At 45.2% G+C, this 18,395-nt stretch overlaps 4 protein-coding genes across 4 annotated transcripts; 2 read left to right on the top strand and 2 right to left on the bottom strand.

Annotated features, from left to right (window-relative positions):
• Positions 1-143: 143 nt before the first annotated feature.
• LOC134934320 (histone H2A type 1-like) lies at positions 144-536 on the bottom strand. The gene has a single exon (XM_063929780.1). It carries the CDS (start codon positions 534-536, stop codon positions 144-146), a length of 393 nt encoding a protein of 130 aa, XP_063785850.1.
• Positions 537-837: 301 nt separating this feature from the next.
• Positions 838-1,313, top strand: LOC134936359 (histone H2B 1.1-like). The gene has a single exon (XM_063931364.1). The coding sequence runs from the start codon at positions 882-884 to the stop codon at positions 1,260-1,262; it is 381 nt and encodes a 126-aa protein (XP_063787434.1). The 5' UTR covers positions 838-881; the 3' UTR covers positions 1,263-1,313.
• A 1,411-nt stretch (positions 1,314-2,724) lies between these two features.
• Positions 2,725-3,036, top strand: LOC134934321 (histone H4). The gene has a single exon (XM_063929781.1). It carries the CDS (start codon positions 2,725-2,727, stop codon positions 3,034-3,036), a length of 312 nt encoding a protein of 103 aa, XP_063785851.1.
• Positions 3,037-4,195: 1,159 nt separating this feature from the next.
• On the bottom strand, positions 4,196-5,185 carry LOC134936355 (histone H1C-like). The gene has a single exon (XM_063931361.1). It carries the CDS (start codon positions 5,010-5,012, stop codon positions 4,347-4,349), a length of 666 nt encoding a protein of 221 aa, XP_063787431.1. The 5' UTR covers positions 5,013-5,185; the 3' UTR covers positions 4,196-4,346.
• Between the last annotated feature and the right edge of the window lie 13,210 nt (positions 5,186-18,395).

Consider the following 18,395-nt stretch of genomic DNA (forward strand, 5'->3'; position numbering starts at 1 on the left):
GTACGATACTCGCACCTTTCCCGCTAAACAGCGGGCTACTTACTCCCACATGTACAGCATATCATGAATCAGCTCTTTGGGGTCAGGGTGGGTGGCTCTGAAAAGAGCCTTTGTGTTGCGGGGAAGAGTATCTAGCAGTGAAATCACTTGCTCTTAGCTGGTTTGTGGCTCTCGGTCTTCTTGGGCAGCAGCACGGCCTGGATGTTGGGCAGAACGCCTCCCTGGGCGATGGTCACCCCACCGAGCAGTTTATTGAGCTCTTCGTCGTTGCGCACAGCCAGCTGCAGGTGGCGGGGGATGATGCGGGTCTTCTTGTTGTCGCGGGCGGCGTTTCCGGCAAGCTCAAGAATCTCAGCCGTCAGGTACTCCAGTACTGCGGCCAGATACACCGGGGCACCGGCTCCCACACGCTCCGCATAGTTTCCCTTCCTCAGCAGACGGTGAACTCGACCGACTGGGAACTGGAGACCGGCCCGGGATGAGCGAGTCTTTGCCTTAGCACGGGTCTTGCCGCCTTGTTTCCCTCTTCCAGACATGCTTGCGAGGTTCAATGAGATAAAAGAGTCTCTCTTTCAACAGAAACACTGAGAGAAATGTCTCTAAAACACCGCCCTCCTCTTACATATATACTCAGAAGCGACATGCTACTTGCTCTGTGATTGGTCTGCTTACAAGCTAAACAATGCAGCTCAACTTCATCCACAGACCAATCCGCAAAAAGAAGAGTGGGGTTACGATGCCTACCAGTGTCACATGACACTTCTACCCAATAGTGTAGCTTGCATTGGTGATGCCTCGTTTGCATAAGCTGCCTATAAATAAAACAGATGTGTGAGATGACCGCACAGATTTTCTTCATTGTGTCGAAGAGATCCTAAAGAATGCCTGATCCAGCAAAGTCTGCTCCGGCGCCTAAGAAAGGCTCTAAGAAAGCGGTGACCAAGACCCAGAAGAAGGATGGGAAGAAGCGTAGGAAGAGCAGGAAGGAGAGTTACGCCATTTACGTCTACAAGGTGCTGAAGCAGGTGCACCCTGACACCGGCATCTCCTCCAAGGCTATGGGCATCATGAACTCCTTTGTCAATGACATCTTTGAGCGCATTGCTGGGGAAGCTTCTCGCCTGGCTCATTACAACAAGCGCTCGACCATCACCTCCCGGGAGATCCAGACCGCCGTACGCTTGCTGCTGCCGGGAGAGCTGGCCAAGCACGCCGTGTCCGAGGGCACCAAGGCTGTTACCAAGTACACCAGCGCCAAGTAATCACCCCCTTCTCTGACCCACATCAACACAAAGGCTCTTCTAAGAGCCACCCACCTCCTCTCTAATCGGGCTGAAACTATGATGGGTATTATATGTGCTACTTGCAAATCTGCCTTATTGTATCTCCGCTTCCATGAACTGTATATTCACTTCCAAACTAAAGCGGGGTCATATAGTCATCATATTACAGATGTCAGCATTAGTGCTTACATAAAGCAATCCATAGAGCAGTGACTGCCCGTGTAGCTGCTGCAGAACTAGAGAATTATTGTATCTTATTCCAATGTTACAAAGTATCAGTAGATTGTAGCAATTGGTCCCGTTGTTCGTATCACTTTGAATCTCCTATAAACACAGTTGCTAAAAGGTTGTTTGTCTTTCAAGATGCCCTGTGTAGAATGCTATTGTTACTGTATCACTGCACGTGTAACACCGGGATCCAATCTCCGGTATCACTGCAGGTATATTGCACCGAATCCATTATAAGACATCAGGTTCCGTTTAGCTGCATTTAATGAAAGGAGATCTTTATGATCGCACAATACAATGCTGGCTTAGGTACACGTGCCAGCTGTGCTCCCTATAGTAACAGAGATACAGGGGGTGGCTGAGCAGCAGTGTTCCGGAGCGGGACTGGCTGAGTGCAGTATCAGCGGCGCTCATTATTACAGGGAGAAGAGAGACCGAAGCGCAGAGCTGACACTCAGACCGAGCCCGGGACAGACGTTACACTGACCAGCCAGAAGCGGCATGTCATTGGAGTGATTTTGTTTTGTCCCGCCGAAATCTGTTCGACTCATTGGTCCATTTTGAATTTTCATCCTCCAATCCCAATGAGGTTGTGCAAGTCACTTATTATATACCTATTATTTATCTGGACAATATATAATAATGGATATTAAAACGGTTAAATTCTAAATGTTTTTTTTTTTTTTACTTCAATAAAAATAAGTCTATGAACAACAGTGTGCTAAATAAAGTAATCTATTATATAAAATAAATTATAGTGCAGTGCTAATATATATATATATATATATATATATATATATATATATATATTATACGTTATGCTGTCCTATATTTATGACATTTCATTTTTTCTGATTTGCTATTTCTCAGTCGTCATCTATATCATCTGTTATGAGCCTTATATCAAATGTTGGGACGTTGATAAGAATGGGACTCAGTATGGATAATATTACATTGTATCTTAGGTTGAATATTATGTTGTACCAAGTACTGGAATTGTATGGGAAAAAAGATCTTAGATAAGTGTAACTTTATATTGCGTATACATCTTATGCCCCTAATCTGATGGTAAGGCAGTGACTTTTTAACATCTAATTATAGCCATGACTCCGCCTCTCAAAGTGCTCAGTCACCCATCAGGTCCGCTTACCTCTTTCTAAAGAGCAACCGAAAATGGGTTGCCTCATATTTCTTTGTCGTTAGCTATTGAATAATGTCTGGAAGAGGTAAAGGAGGTAAGGGGCTCGGAAAAGGAGGCGCTAAGCGCCATAGGAAGGTGCTGCGGGACAACATCCAGGGCATCACCAAGCCTGCCATCCGCCGCCTTGCCCGGAGAGGAGGCGTGAAGCGTATCTCCGGCCTCATCTACGAGGAGACCCGCGGGGTGCTGAAGGTGTTTCTGGAGAACGTGATCCGGGACGCCGTCACCTACACCGAGCACGCCAAGAGGAAGACGGTCACCGCTATGGATGTGGTCTATGCTCTCAAGCGCCAGGGCCGCACTCTGTATGGCTTCGGAGGCTAAACACCGAGGCGCATCTAATACCATCACCCGCACACAAAGGCCCTTTTCAGGGCCGCCCATCTCTTCTACGAAAGATCTGTAACCCAACGTCTCTGTGTAGTGCTGTACTCTGACTATAAGCCGGGTCCTAGTACTTAATCGTTCCCTCACATTAGGCACACCGCTAGTGGTTGCTGTCTTTATTTGGAGTGATGATGAAAGGACCGGGCCAGTATTTTAGTGAGCTTATGCCCAAGCTGGCCACTACTAATGTGTAATGTTTATGAATTCTTGCAGTGGGTGAGACGTGAGTAGATTTGTCCTAGAGGTACCGCCATGATCCTTTGTTTCGAAGATGGCACAACACACTGTCGGTGGCTGACTAGTTCTAAGCTGTTGGACACAAGTTTTTTTTATGAAGGACAAACTAAGTATTCACTAGGAAATCCATGTTCTCTTACAGCTTAGCTTATCGGCGGAGTTTTTGAAAAATGTATCCGCTCTTCTTTAAACCAATCGGTGGAGGGGGACATGCTTACTTCTACCAATCAGCGCAGCTCAGCTTATATGCAAATTTGATGAAAGCAGCCAGGTTACATAATTCATTTTTTGGGGGGACAATGCCTGGGAGAGGTAAGGGGCTCGGGAAAGGAGGCACCAAGCGCTGCAGGACTACATATCATCCAGGGCACCACACAGCCTGCCACCCGCCGCCTAGTCCATAGAGGGGTCCTGCAGGCTTTGAACGTTAATTAACTAATTTAAGGGTCTCCTACATTAATCCAGAAACGAGCTATAGGAACAGGCTGTATTTTCAAGGGAGGCATTTTTTTTTTGTAGCAAACAATTATACCTTTTCCGGGTACCTCGCAGTCTGTACATCACCGGGAATGGCGTGCAGAACACGCGGTGCTGTTCCTTACACCAGACTGTACGACCAAGTACACATAAAACAACCATTCAGCTACTACGGGCGGCTGGAGATAGAAGAACCCGACACTTTAGTGTATACGTTCCCGATCTATCTGCAGATTTAACAGATAACTGCATTTAGTCCCGCTCCCCTGCATATCCCACTTATGCAGTGACTGCATGGGGCAGAGTAGATGGGCCAAGTGGTCCATATCCTGCTATCAAGAGCTATGTTTCTAGGACTGATGTGTAAGGGACAAACTAGATATTTCTGCCACATGTAGCGACTTCTTCACTACAGTTTTTATTTAGTCCCCCAATAGATCACATCGTGCGCCTACAGCTCTGCCGAGACAGGGTGGGTGGCTCTGAAAAGAGCCTTTGGGGGATAACAAGGAAGAGAGGCTGCGGCTTTACAATCACTTCTTGGCCGCAGCTTTCTTAGGCTTAGCTGCCTTCTTGGCCGGGCTTTTTCTGGCTTTTGGCTTCGCTGCCTTCTTGTCCGGACTCTTGGCAGCTTTGGGCTTCGCCGCCTTCTTGGCGGGACTCTTGGCCGCCTTCTTAGGCTTCACGGCTATAGGCTTCTTTGGGCTTTTGGCAGCAGCCGCTGTAGCGGGTTTCTTCACCTTTTTCGGGGTCTTGGCTGCACTCGGAGCCTTCTTGGGCTTCTTCGGGGATTTGACCACTTTCTTCGCTGCAGGTTTCTTGGGCTTCAGGGACTTCTGGGCGGCCTTCTTGCTTTCCACTTGTTTCTTATTGAGCTTGAAGGAGCCGGAAGCGCCGGTACCTTTCACCTGGGTGAGAGTTCCTTTGGTCACTAATCCTTTCACCCCCACTTTGATGCGGCTGTTGTTCCTCTCCACATCGTAGCCTCCGGCAGCCAGAGCCTTCTTCAGGGCGGCAAGAGAAACCCCGCTGCGCTCTTTAGAGGCGGCCACGGCTTTTACGATCAGCTCGGAGACGCTGGGTCCAGAAGACTTGCCGCTCTTCTTTGCTCCTCCAGCAGCTTTCTTCGGCTGCCTCTTCTTTTTGGCTGCGACCTCTGATGGAGGAACAGCGGCGGCGACGGGGGCAGTTTCCGCCATGTTTGCAGAACTTAACTTTAATCAATAATACTACAACGCCCGGTGTTGACTCACGTCTTTTATATACACTGCCGGCTGTGCTGTGATTGGCTGCCGAGAGTGAGGTGTTCTGTGCTCCCATTGGCGGAATGAGCAGCCGTGTAAACTCTTCCCTGTCTGAGTGTACGGGGGAATCTGCTCTCACCTTGTGTTTCCCTAGCGCAGAAAAACAGTCTTTTATAGGGCATGAGGTGAGCGGCGAGCTGGCTCTCTGCACCACACCAGTACTCCAAGGTCTCCCCTAACCCTTTACTGTCATTGCTAGCCTATGCGCTGTGAAGAGTGCCGGGAATAGCCCCTGTCAGCTCACCTAGACCAGGCATGATCTGGCTGGCGTGTAATACATCTTTTCTGCGAAGCGAAAAATGTCTCATCGGGCACTTTTCTCTCCCCCAGGCACTACACCGAACAAAGGTGGCTGGGGCATAATCAGTGCAGAGGATGCCGCATTTTGAAAGACATAAAGGTGATGTGTGGGATGCTGTACACCCGGATGGATAGCACAGGCAGGTTGCCCCACAAGGTATTGGCACTCCTGTCTGGGAACTCTAGTTACTTTGACTAAATAAATAAAAGAAAGATATCTGGCGTGCATAATCAGCTTCAGAATAATCCTGCCGGCCTGAGATTCTCCATGTCCTGAAAAATGCTGGTGGCGTTTTCTCCACATGTTCTTATAATGATCCATATAGACATTGATGCATATCTATGCATCTTAAGTGTGTCAGTAGGTGGGCTATGGGGTCCCGTTCCCATTGATAGGAGACTGATATTTTTAAAAGAGGACATGGGAGCAATAGGGTGAGACCATAGGAATAAAGGGTACAATATCTGGAGACGGGAGAAATAAGGAGACGAGGAGTGGGAGATCAGAGGAGCAAAAGGAACAACAGAGGGAATCGGTATGAATAGTGATACAAATAAAAGGAGACAGTAATAATATGGAGAATAATAAGGGTACAGAGGGAAAAATGGAGAGGCAGAAATATGGGGATACATAAGGGGACCTCTAAGGGTAGTGGCAGGTGGAAGGAATGGATGAAAGGAAGAGAAACAGGGGGAAAATAAAGGTGAATGGGTAAAGATGGCAACAGGAAACAAACGGGGAGATGGGAGAGACAAGGGGAAAATCGGGGGAGACGTGATGGAACACGGGGGAGGAAAAGGAAGAACAAATAGGAGAAGATAGGAAGATGTTGAAGAATTATATGCTCACAATAGTTATGCGGAATAAAATTTAAATGACGTAGCTTGTTAAAAAAATAACTAGCTGAGAGGAGAGGATCGACATTGAGGAATGGAAGGCAAATGGAGATGGAAGCGGGTTCTTGAAAAATACCGATGACTACTAACTGGAGGGCGTGTGCCAGCAGCAAGTACCATCCAGGTCTCACTCTCTTCCCCAACCCATGATTGCATGCTGGAGTTGTGATCTAGAGCATTGAGAGTCTCCAGAGCAGGTAGGGAGAACACGGAGCTAGACCTGGGCCACTACTAGGGATTTCTGGGGCCCCAAGGATGGTAGAAACAAAATAGAAATAAAAGCTGACCCATAAAAATATTTTTTTTCCAATACTTTTAATGTTTATTTTTTTCAAGAACATGTAAAATGGATATAAAAATAAATAAATATATCTGCATAAAGAAAAAGACAGTAACTAAAATAGAACAATAAGTGGTTGATTTTACGTACAGGGACTATTGTATCTGAAATTAGTCTCCACTGAGCAGATGAAAATCCCCTTTGTACAATCCACATACAGTACACAGCAGCTTTATATTCTCTTCATGCAGTTTCCCGGATACATAAGCTTTAGCTTGTGGTCTAAGTTGATACTTTCACAGATTGTATCCAAATGTTTCAATGGAATAGTTACAATTGAATAATACTGTTTCCCATTAGTATCATATCGTTTCACACACGCAGAAGTTCTGTTCATACTCCATTCTAAAGCTACCGTACTCACCATACGGTAGCGATGACCTAATATGATTAATGTATTAACGTTTTAAAAATGAAATCATCATTATTATTTTATGCCATAGACAGTGTTTTTGACATATGTAGTTGTGACTTTTCTTATTTTTATTTTTATGTATATCTGCATTCATATTAATATCTCCCTGGAATTAGTGAGTATAGTTTGCAAGTACATACAATGGTATTTACTGTTTCCTATTAGTATAATAGTTTCCAGCACATTCCGAATTTCTGATTATACTCAGATCTAAAGCTTCTCAGAGGCAGTACGGATGGTGTAATGGTTAGCATTACTTCCTCACAGCACTGAGGTCATTAGTTTGATTCCCACCATGGCTCTACTGTAACTGTGTGGAGTTTGTATATTCTCCCTGTATTTGCATGGGTTTCCTACGGGTACTCCAGTTTTCTCCCACAATCCAAAAATATAATTAATTGAGTCCCAATAAAAATTGTTTAAGTGGTGCATGTGGTAGGGAATATATATTGTAAGCTCCACTGGGGCAGGGACTGATGTGAATGCATGTAGTGTAGTGATGTAGTGCAGTGGATAGGGGAATGTAGTGCAGTAATGAGGTGTTATGATAAAGTGCAATGTGTGGGGACACACAGGGGGGAATGTAGTGAAACACGCCGCTGATGGGGTATGTGACGCAGAGGGCATTTGGATCACATAGGGGGATGTTGTCCAAAATATCCCTCTTTTTTCTAAATTTTTGATAATGTGATTATTTTAGTCTTAGGGGTTTTTTTTTTTTTTATATATTTTTATTTTATTATTATTAATATTACTATTGTTATTATTAATAATAACATTTTTTATAAACAAATTTTGGGGAGGGGAATCACTGCTTTTTCCCTGGTGGCGAAAATCCTAGTTTCGGCCTTACCCTTAGTAATAGGCTTCATGCTGCCCAATACCGTTACATCAGTATGAGACATTAAACCGGTTTTTCCAGTACCAGGGCCTTTGCTTTGTATAGATTCCCCAAGAACAAGCCCCAAAACTCGGGGAAACTGTTCCTCTTTTCACCTGGGTGGCTCCATACCAGCTGGGAAAGTGCTCCAGGGAAGTTGCCTAGCAATGTCCGATAATTATGGCAATGCTGGCCATTTTGAAGGCCAAGTAGTCTAAACATTGAACCAGTTTCAGTTCCCTAGCAATGTCGGGTAACCATGGCAACAGTGGCCATTTTGATGGCAAATTTGATTTAAGCATGACAACCAGTTTCTGTTCCCTGGCAACAGTTCGGCAACCATAGCAACATATACGTTATGGTAAGAACTTACCATTGATAACAGTATTTTTCCTAAATCCACAGGTTTCACAGGATACATTGTTATATGGTTGAGCGACAGCGGTTCTTACACTAATCGGTCAAAGCTTTTTGGCCTCCCAGCATGCAGTGGACCCGTCCATATATCCTCGCCTCCTGGGTCAGGTAAATCAGTTGTTTTCCAAAGCTTAAGGCAGGAGCATCATGTAGAGCACTAATCAGGCGAGAAGACCACACATGCACAAACTCCCACCCTTCCGTACAAGAGGGAAGAGTTTAGTGAGTAAAAGGATCCTCAAATCAGGTGCGTCAAGGTGGGATATCTGTGGACATAGGAGAAATACTGTTATCAATGGTAACTTATTACCATAACTTATATTTCTCCTGCAGGGTCCACAGGGTATCTACAGGATACATTGGGATGTCCCAAAGCAATTTAGTGGTGGCAACGCTCCTGATTAGACAGGAGAATACTTGGCCCAAATTCAGCATCCTGAGAGGCAAAGGTATCCACAAGCAAAATGTCTAATGAATGTGTTAATGGAAGACCATGTGGCTATCTTACATATCTGTTCTGCTGAAGCACCATGCTGTGCTGTCCATGATGGACCTACTTTACGAGTAGAGTGAGCAGAGACATTATCCGGAAACAGGAGATCAGCCTTCGAATATGCTTCTGAAATCGTCATCCAAAGCCACCTCGCCAGTGTCTGCTTATCAGCAGGCCACCCTCTCCTATGAAATCCGTAGAGAACAAAGAGATAATCTGTCTTTCTGATAGCACTGGTACGATCTACGTAGATCCTTAAGGCATGGACAATTTCCAACGATGCATCTCCCGCAGATAGGTCTGGCCCCTGGAAAGCCGGGACTACAATTTCTTTGTAAAGGTGGAATTTAGACACCACCTTAGGAAGATACCCAGATTTAGTTCTGAGAACCGATCTATCTGGATAAAAAATGAGAAATGGAGGACAAAATAATAATGCGCCAAATGCTGAAACTCTTCGAGCTGAAGCCATAGCCAGAAGAAAGAGAACCTTAGCTGTCAACCATTTAAAATCTACTCTTTTAAGTGGTTCAAATGAGGCAACTTGAAGGGCCTTTAGAACTAAACTTAGATCCCAAGGCACTGTAGGAGGAACAGAGGGACGTTGAATGTGCAGCATTACCTGGAAAAAAGTGTGCCCATTCTGTAGGTTGGCAATTTTCTTTCGGAACCATACAGTTAGTGCTGACACCTGCACTCTCAAGGAAGCCACCCTTAAACCAGAAGGAATGCTAGGATTCTGGAAATTCTGAAAGACCTGGGGTCAAGTTTCCGTTCACTGCACCATTGAATATAGGCTTGCCATATTATGTGATAAATGCGAGCTGAGGAGGTTTTCCTTGCTCTAAGCATTGTTTGAATTACCTGTTGAGAGAATCCTTTTGACTTCAGGATGGAGGTCTCAAGAGCCACGCCATCAAAGACAGTCAATCCAGATGTCTGTGATGGAAAGGCCCCTGAATCAGTAGATCTGGATGTTGAGGTAGTAGGAATAGAGCATCCATCGACATCCTCTGCAGATCTGTGTACCAATGTTTTATGGGCCAAGCCGGAGCTATTAGTATAACGGCACTTTTCCTTTTTATTATTATTATTATTATTATTATTACTACCGCCACCAGTTTTTTATATAGTGTACACATATTATTATTATTATTATTATTATTATTATTACCAGTTATTTATATATTATACATATATTTTGCAGTGCTTTACAGAGCATATTTAGCCATATACATCAGTCCCTGCCCCAGTGGAGCTTGCAAACTATAAACCCTATCACATGTACACACAGACACACATTCACACTAGGGTTATTTTTTTTCTTTGTTGGAAGCCAACTAACCTACCAGTATATTTTTGGATTGTGAGAGGAAACCGGAGTACCCGAAGGAAACCCATGCAAGTACGGGGAGAATATACAAACTCCACACAGTTAGGGCTATGGTGGGAATCGAACCCATGACCTCAGTGTTGTGAGGCAGTAATGCTAACCATTACACCATCCATACTTTTACCTTTCTCACCACCCTGGTTAACAGGGTGATGGTAGGAAACACATAGGCCAGACGAAAGTCCCATCTCACTGACAGGGCATCCATCTTCCTTGGTCCACTGCACCTAGAAGCAATTTCTTCCTGACACTGCTCCCCAGCCCTGAAGGCTGGCATCTGTTGTCAGAATTTCCCAATCTGATATCCAAAAGGGTCTCCCTTTGTCCAGATGGGCTGTCTGTAGCCACCAGGCTAATGACCTCCTTCCTTCCAGAGGAAGAATCATAGTCTGCATTTTTATTGTCTGATGACCCCATTCCACTTGGTAAGGATCCGATGTTGCAGAGGTCTTGAATGGAACTGAGCATACTCTACCATGTTGAAAATTGACACCATTAGACACATCACACACATTGCTGCGAGAATTTATACTCTTCGACAGTGTAGAAGCTCCTGGATCCTTTACTGAAGTTTGGATATTTTTCTCAGAAGTAAAATTACTCTCTGAAGGCTCAAATCCAATACAGCCCCAAATGAGTCATCCGTTATGACGGAACAAAAGATGATTTTGCCCAATCTATGAGCCAACCGTGCTTCTGCAGACACTCTATTGTATGTTGCAGATGACACAGAAGCAATACCTGAGACTGTGCCAGGATTAAAAGATCGTTGAGGTATGGAAATATTCTTATCCCCTGCTGGCGGAGATAAGCTACCATAATCACCACATTTTTGGTGAATACTCTGGGGGCTGTGGCCAGACCAAATGGCAGAGCCTGAATCTGAAAATGCTGTTGGAGGATAGCGAATTTGAGATAGCGCTGATGGGACAGAGCTATAGGAACATGCAGGTAAGGATCCTGTATATCCAGGGATACCATAAAATCCCATGGTTCCATAGCCAAAATGATGGAATGTAAGGTCTCCATACAGTGGCGGAACAAGCAAGCGGTGGGCCCAGGTGCGACAAAATGCTTTGGGCCCCCCCCCCCCATCCAAGTCCACCCCGGGGGCAGTGCGCGCCGTAGGCGCGCGCAAAAATACATAGTGGCGTGGCTTCGTGGGGAAGGGGTGTGGCCACAAAATAATACCAACACAGTAGTCTCCATTATTCAAATTACGCCGCACAGTAGCACCACTACACCAGGTAGAGACCCTTTTACACCTTACAGCGAACAGATTCCTCTTTTTACACATTACAGCAGACAGCGTGCCCTTTTTACACATAACGGCAGACAGCGTGCCCTTTTTACACATAACGGCAGACCGCGTGCCCTTGTTACACATTACGGCAGACAGCGTGCCCTTTTTACACATTACGGTAGACAGCGTGCCCTTGTTACACATTACGGCAGACAGCGTGCCCTTGTTACACATTACGGCAGACAGCGTCCCCATTTTTACACATTACGGCAGGCAGATTCCTCCTTTTTACACATAGCAGCAGGCAGATTCCCCATTTTTACACATAGCGTCAGGCAGCCCCCCTTTTTTACACATTACGGCAGGCAGATTCCCCATTTTTACACAGTGCGTCGGGCAGATTACCCCTTTTTACACATAACGGCAGACCGCGTGCCCTTGTTACACATTACGGCAGACAGCGTGCCCTTTTTACACATTACGGCAGACAGCGTGCCCTTTTTACACATTACGGCAGGCAGATTCCCCTTTTTACACATAGTGGCAGGCAGTCCCCCCCTTTTACACATTGCGGCAGGTAGTCCCCCCTTTTTACACATTGCGGCAGGCAGTCCCCCCTTTTTACACATTGCAGCAGGCAGTCCCCCCTTTTTACACAGTGCGGCAGGCAGTCCCCCCTTTTTACACATTGCGGCAGGCAGTCCCCCCTTTTTACACATTGCGGCAGGTAGTCCCCCCTTTTTACACATTGCGGCAGGCAGTCCCCCCTTTTTACACAGTGCGGCAGGTAGTCCCCCCTTTTTACACATTGCGGCAGGCAGGCACAAGAAAGAAAGAAAGAAAGAAAGAAAGAAAGAAAGAAAGAAAGAAAGAAAGAAAGAAGAATTATACTTACCCTCAGGCTCCTCGGTGCAGCTGCGTCAGACGACGATTCCCGGGCAGTAGAGAATGAGGAGGAGGGAGCCGGAGGACGGAGCCGCAGCAGCGCTTTGTTACTGGTGGAGGCGCTGCTGCTGCTGCCCCTCTGCTTCCCTATAGGCTGTTCTCGGAAGACAGCCTATAGGGAAGCAGAGGAGCAGCAGCAGCAGCGCCTCCACCAGTAACAAAGCGCTGCTGCAGCTCCGTCCTCCGGCTCCCTCCTCCTTCCCCCGTCTGTACCGCTGCTCAGCTCCTATCTCCGGGCGGCTGTGCGCTGCGGGCAGCGGTTGCCTGCAGCGCACAGCGGCATGTAATGAGTCAGTTTGACTCATTACATGCTTGGGCCCCTGGACAGAGGCGGGCCCCAGTGCAGTGCACTGCCTGCACTGCCGGTAGTTCCGCCTCTGTCTCCATATGAAACCGAGGTACCCAAATGTATTTGTTTAGCATTTTTAGATTGAGTGTGAGCTGGAACGACTAGTTCAGCCTCTGGACTAAAAACAGGTTGGAGTAGAAACCCTGTCCTTGTTGTGCAGGAGGAACAGGAATGATTACTCCTGACTGAAGCAATTTCTGAACTGCCTCTTGCAAAACCCTGGCCCTCGTTTCTACCAAAGACAGGCTGGTACAAAAAAAAAAAAAAACCTTTGAGGAGGGTTTTTCCTGAAAGAAAACGCATAACTGGGAGACACCGCTTCTTGCACCCAGGCATCTGTGGTAGACTGCTGCCAGATTTGTGCAAAATGAATAAGTCGGCCTCCCACCCTGGGTTCCCCCAGGTGGAGGCCCGCACCATCAGGCTGATGGCTTATCTTTTTTGTATTCTGAATCAGCTTTCCAGGTGCGTAGCTAAACTGCTCGGTGAGCGGCTAATTTTGAGGCTGATGTTTGAGAGGCAATAGTACCCATATCTAAGGCTGCTTCTTCCAAGAATATTGCAGCCTGTTTGATATGTGTCACATGGGATTTTTGCTCTCTGGATGTCGTTGAAATTTCCCCTACCAATGCATCTTGCCAGACAGCCACTGCTTTAGCCATCCAGGCTGAGGCCATGGCTGGTCTAATGATTGCCCCAGACAGGGAAAAAAAAGTTGTTGTTTTTTAGCAAACCATCTACTCTCCTATCCGTGACATCATTTATTGATGTTGAAGGCAGAAGTAATGTAGATTTTTGCACTAAGCGAATCACATGCATATCTACTTTAGGGGCTACCTCTCTCTTTAAACAGTCCTCAGTCAGAAAAGGGTAATTGGAATTCCATTTCCTAGGAATTCTAAATTTCTTACTGGGCATAACCCAAGCCTCTTCCATAATTTCCGTCAGCTGTTCTGATCCAGGAAACTCAGTCTTACCTGTTTTGGGACGTTTAAATAAAGGTGCCTTGGATTTTAACACAGTATATGTTGATTCTTCTAAGGATAAAATGGATTTCATTGCAGTAATCAACTCAGATATGTCCACTGAGCTGAGACCTTCTTCCTCATCCTCATATTCAGAACCAGAGTGTAATGAGTCTTCGTCCTCTGATGAGTCCTCATCTGAAACATGTGTAGACTCTGAAGATGTTGTTTTGTGTCTAAATGATTTACTTACCACTGGCTTTTCAGCCTGTTTCTGTTGAGAGGCTACTGCTTCCCCTGTGCTGCACATATAATAGTGCAACCTATCACCGGTACAGAAGTTGGAATTATCCACTCAGCTATACTGGATAATGTCCTGTGCAAACATAGCCCATGGTGGATCAACTTACACCTGCATCTGCCTTGAATATTTCAAGAGACCTTGGTGAAAGCTAATACAGTTTGCACACAACCCATCTTGAACCAGATCCTGAGATGTTAACCCAGCTTTACATGACAAACATGATATGAGTGTTGGTGCTGATGTGAGTGTGTTTTCCTCACCTTTTCTGCTCTAAGACATGATAAATATTCAGACAATTTAACAGTGTAATACACAATTTGTGACTGTAATCACTTTAAAATGTGTTAAAGAGACATACAATCCGACCCTACCCTGTTTAGCACCAGCATTGAGGATCGGAGTAAACAGAGAAAACTGACAGAATTTATAGCAAAGTCAGCAATCACACTAACAGTCAGTCACAGATTATACATTAGTATAATAAGCAATATGACCACATATTCAACTACAGGTACAGTTCACGTATGTAGGAGAAACATATTACTGCATTACTTTATAAAAATGCTTTAACTGTATTCAGACGCATAGCAAAAGAAACCACAGTAATATTATCAAACTCATATGCATTATGCCCTTATCCAACTATTTGTACTCAAAGGTAGATAGAGACTTAGGGCCTAATTCAGACATGGTTGCATGCAGGCTATTTTTTGCACTGCTACGACCAGGTAATCGCCACCCACAGGGGAGGTGGGATTGCTGTGTATGGCTGCAAACGCTTGTGCAGAGAGCTGCACAAACAAAAAGTTTGTGCAGTCTCTGCACAGCTCAGGACTTGCTCACCCGCTGCAATGATCCTTGCTGGAGCTGATGTCAGGATCCCTCCATGGAAACGGCCGGACACGCATGCGTTTTCCTCAACACTCCCAGAAAACGGTGAGTTGACACCCCCGGACGGCCTCTTCCTGTCAATCTTCTTGTGTTTGCTGCTGCGAATGCTTTCTTCATTATTTTTGTCGCTGCCCAGTGATGGCCATCGCCGGCCAGCAACGCGCCTGCGCATTGCGGCCCCCATGCATGCGCTGTTCAGACCCGATCGCACGGCTGCAAATAACTACAGCATGCGATCAGGTCTGAATGACCCACTTAGTGTTTTATAGCCCCCACTCAGGAGAGCGGGATACAGGGAGACTTACCCCGCTTCCAGAATCGATAAATACGAGTGGATCCATATGCTATAAGTGTCCACCGCCGCTCCGTGAAAATATAGTGAACACAGATTGCCAAGTGAACACTGATGCACCAGTCACACAGCCGCTTCAGTTTATGGCAGGAGACTCGGAGGAAACTGGTCGTGAATCGGGGGGAGGGGCGACCAGGGGTGCATCCGTCTCCCCACTGCTGATCTCAAAATTAGGGATCGCAGCCTCATGCTACTCCTGGAGCCTTTGATCCCTAAGGCCTAGCACTTGTGCACTCTCGGTGGCAGCCGCGTCAGCGACTGTTTGGTAGTTTCCCCCAAAAGAGTGCGGCTGTGTCCATGTTCCCCCTCTAAGCGGAACCTATGCCTTACCTTCCTCCCGTGCTCCGGCCACAGCCTGGTAACGTCTGCTGGACTTGCTAGTTTTATCCGACACAGACGCCCGCCGAAACAGCACTGTACTCGTGGGTAAGCGTTGTCGCGACTCGGCGGGGAGTAGTTGGAGTGACTCTTTCTAAGGTACGTATAAGACGCTGTTTAGAAAGATCACTCAGAAAAAAATAGTAAGACTATAAAAATAAAGTAAAAAAGCTTATGGCTGCCAAAAACCAGCAGCCCTTAGACCATGGTCCGGCTCCTGCCTCACCAAACTAAAAACTGATTTGCCTGAGCCAGGTGGCAGGTATATATAGACGGGCCCACTGCGTACTGGGAGCCCAGAAAGCTTTGACCGATTGGTGCAAGATCCGCTGTCGCTCATCCATATCCCAATGTATCCTGTGGATACCCTGTGGACCCTGCAGGAGAAAGTGGCCATTTTTCAGGCCAAGTAGATTAAGCATGACAACCATTTTCGGTTGCCTAGCAATTTCTAGTAACCATGGCAACGGCGGCCATTTTGCTGGCAAAGTTTAAGGAGCAAGACAACCAGTTTCTGTTCCTAAACAGTTTTGCTTGTTTCATTTCTACTCATATTGTACAGTGTAATCCAGGCATGTCCCAACTGCGGCCCTCCAGCTGTTGAGAAACTACACTTTCCAGCATGCCCTGACACAGCTTTAGCATTCTCTGACAGCAAGACTGTGTCGGGGCATGCTGGGATATGTAGTTTCACAACAGCTGGAGGGCCTCAGTTTGGACATGCCTGGTGTAATCCTTTTGACTCTTTATTTTACACCAGTGATGTAAAAGTGTGTGGAAATATAGAAATGGTCGTGTGAACATTTCCAAAATATTTCACAAGGTTTCTCAACAGTTTACTAAAATGTAATTACCCACCGCTCTAAGAAATAAATGCCGTCTGTCCTCCAGTGATGGTAGCACATGCAAGGGGTCCAATAGGTAAGCCAGTAGCCCCTAAGCATCCCACCTGGCACCATGTAGGAGGTAATCACCAATCACCATCTGCCTTAGTATGGATTATTCATTTATAATATTCTCTTCCCTTAGTACTAACTAAATCTCAGTAATAGGTATAGAATTGCATGAGGAGTAATGGACAGTAGCACACCCAACCCCTACACAGATAGAATAAAAGGAGGAGCACTCACTGTAGGTATTCTGTAGTGCACCATAGCATAGTGAGTCATTATTATGACATTACATTTTTATTCTTAATTCCCATACATTCAGGTCACTGAATGTGCATTGTGCTCATAGCAATATAATCCCCTATAAGAGTTTTAAACTCGATTGAACATAATAAAATACACCTTTTGCCAATTCTTAAACAAACAACCCCTTATTTTTTGTTTGTTTGTTTGTTTTTATAAATGGGAAATGAAACTTAACTCATTAAATATGCATTTATAATAATTCAGCTATACAAAAAGAAAAAGTGATTCACTTGTATCTGATTGTTATTTCCACCAATAGCCCATTCATTGCAAACCCTTACACTATCTAGACAAATGTCCTCCTGTGTTCTCCATGTATTGTACTTTGTCTTTCTCAGATTAATGAGATTTGGCTTGTGGTTTTATTTGATACTTTGGTATTGATAGTATCTACTGATGTATTCATAGAATAGTAACAATAGTGTAACACTACTTACTGTTTCACATTAGTATCACATCGTCCCCAATGCAGGCAGAAGATCTGATTATTCTCCGTTCTAAAGCTTCTCATAATATGATAATTGAGATCTACCAGATAAATGTATTCTTAATGCTGCAATATGCAAATGACTATCGTATCGTGAATGTTACTTGGTAAGCAGACATATTAATCGCTGATGTTTTTACTGCAGACATATACTGTGATCTCCCGGACAGTAGAGAGCACAGCTGGTGAGGCACATCTGTCCCCATACGTACTATTCCCGCCGACGGTAGCTATTCACAGTACTGTATGTAATAAGGTTTCTATTTCAAGACTCTTTAGACTTGAGGCTTGTATCACTGCTATGTGTGTGTGTGTTTTGATTGTCTCCCCTGGCTAGAATGCCAGCATAGACTTCCCGGAATACAGGAATCCTTCTGGCTGAAACGTACGAGGTTGAAGTTAGCTTCTTATTCGGCCAGCTTCTTATTCACTTCTTATTCGGCTCCAGCTTCTTATTCACTTCTTATTCGGCTCCAGCTTCTTATTCAGAAATTATTATATTAAAATAAATTAAATAAGGATAGATCACTAAGTTAACATTGCATAAACTTCAAATAGTGTCCCTTACACCAATTTACATGACATTTTGCAATAAACAAAAATAATTTAGGCATGAAAATGGTGGTAAAGCGGACACAGACACCAGATTTCATCATTTTGAATAAGAAGCTGTAGCTGTGCAAGGGTTAAACAGCGTTGGTCAAAAGATTTGATACTTGAAACTCACACAGGGTGGTCACTTACATATCACCTACTTGCAGTTTGTCTTGACCAACAAGCATTTGGGCATGAAAATGGTGGTAAAGCGGGCACAGACACCAGATTTCATCATTTTGAATAAGAAGCTGTAGTTGTGCAAGGGTTAAACAGCGTTGGTCAACAGATTTGACATTTGAAACTCACACAGGGTGGTCACTTATATATCACCCACTTGCAGTTTGTCTTGACCAACAAGCATTTGGGCATGAAAATGGTGGTAAAGCGGGCACAGACACCAGATTTCATCATTTTGAATAAGAAGCTGTAGCTGTGC

Source organism: Pseudophryne corroboree, chromosome 6 (assembly GCF_028390025.1).
Source record: "Pseudophryne corroboree isolate aPseCor3 chromosome 6, aPseCor3.hap2, whole genome shotgun sequence".
NCBI lineage: Eukaryota > Metazoa > Chordata > Amphibia > Anura > Myobatrachidae > Pseudophryne > Pseudophryne corroboree.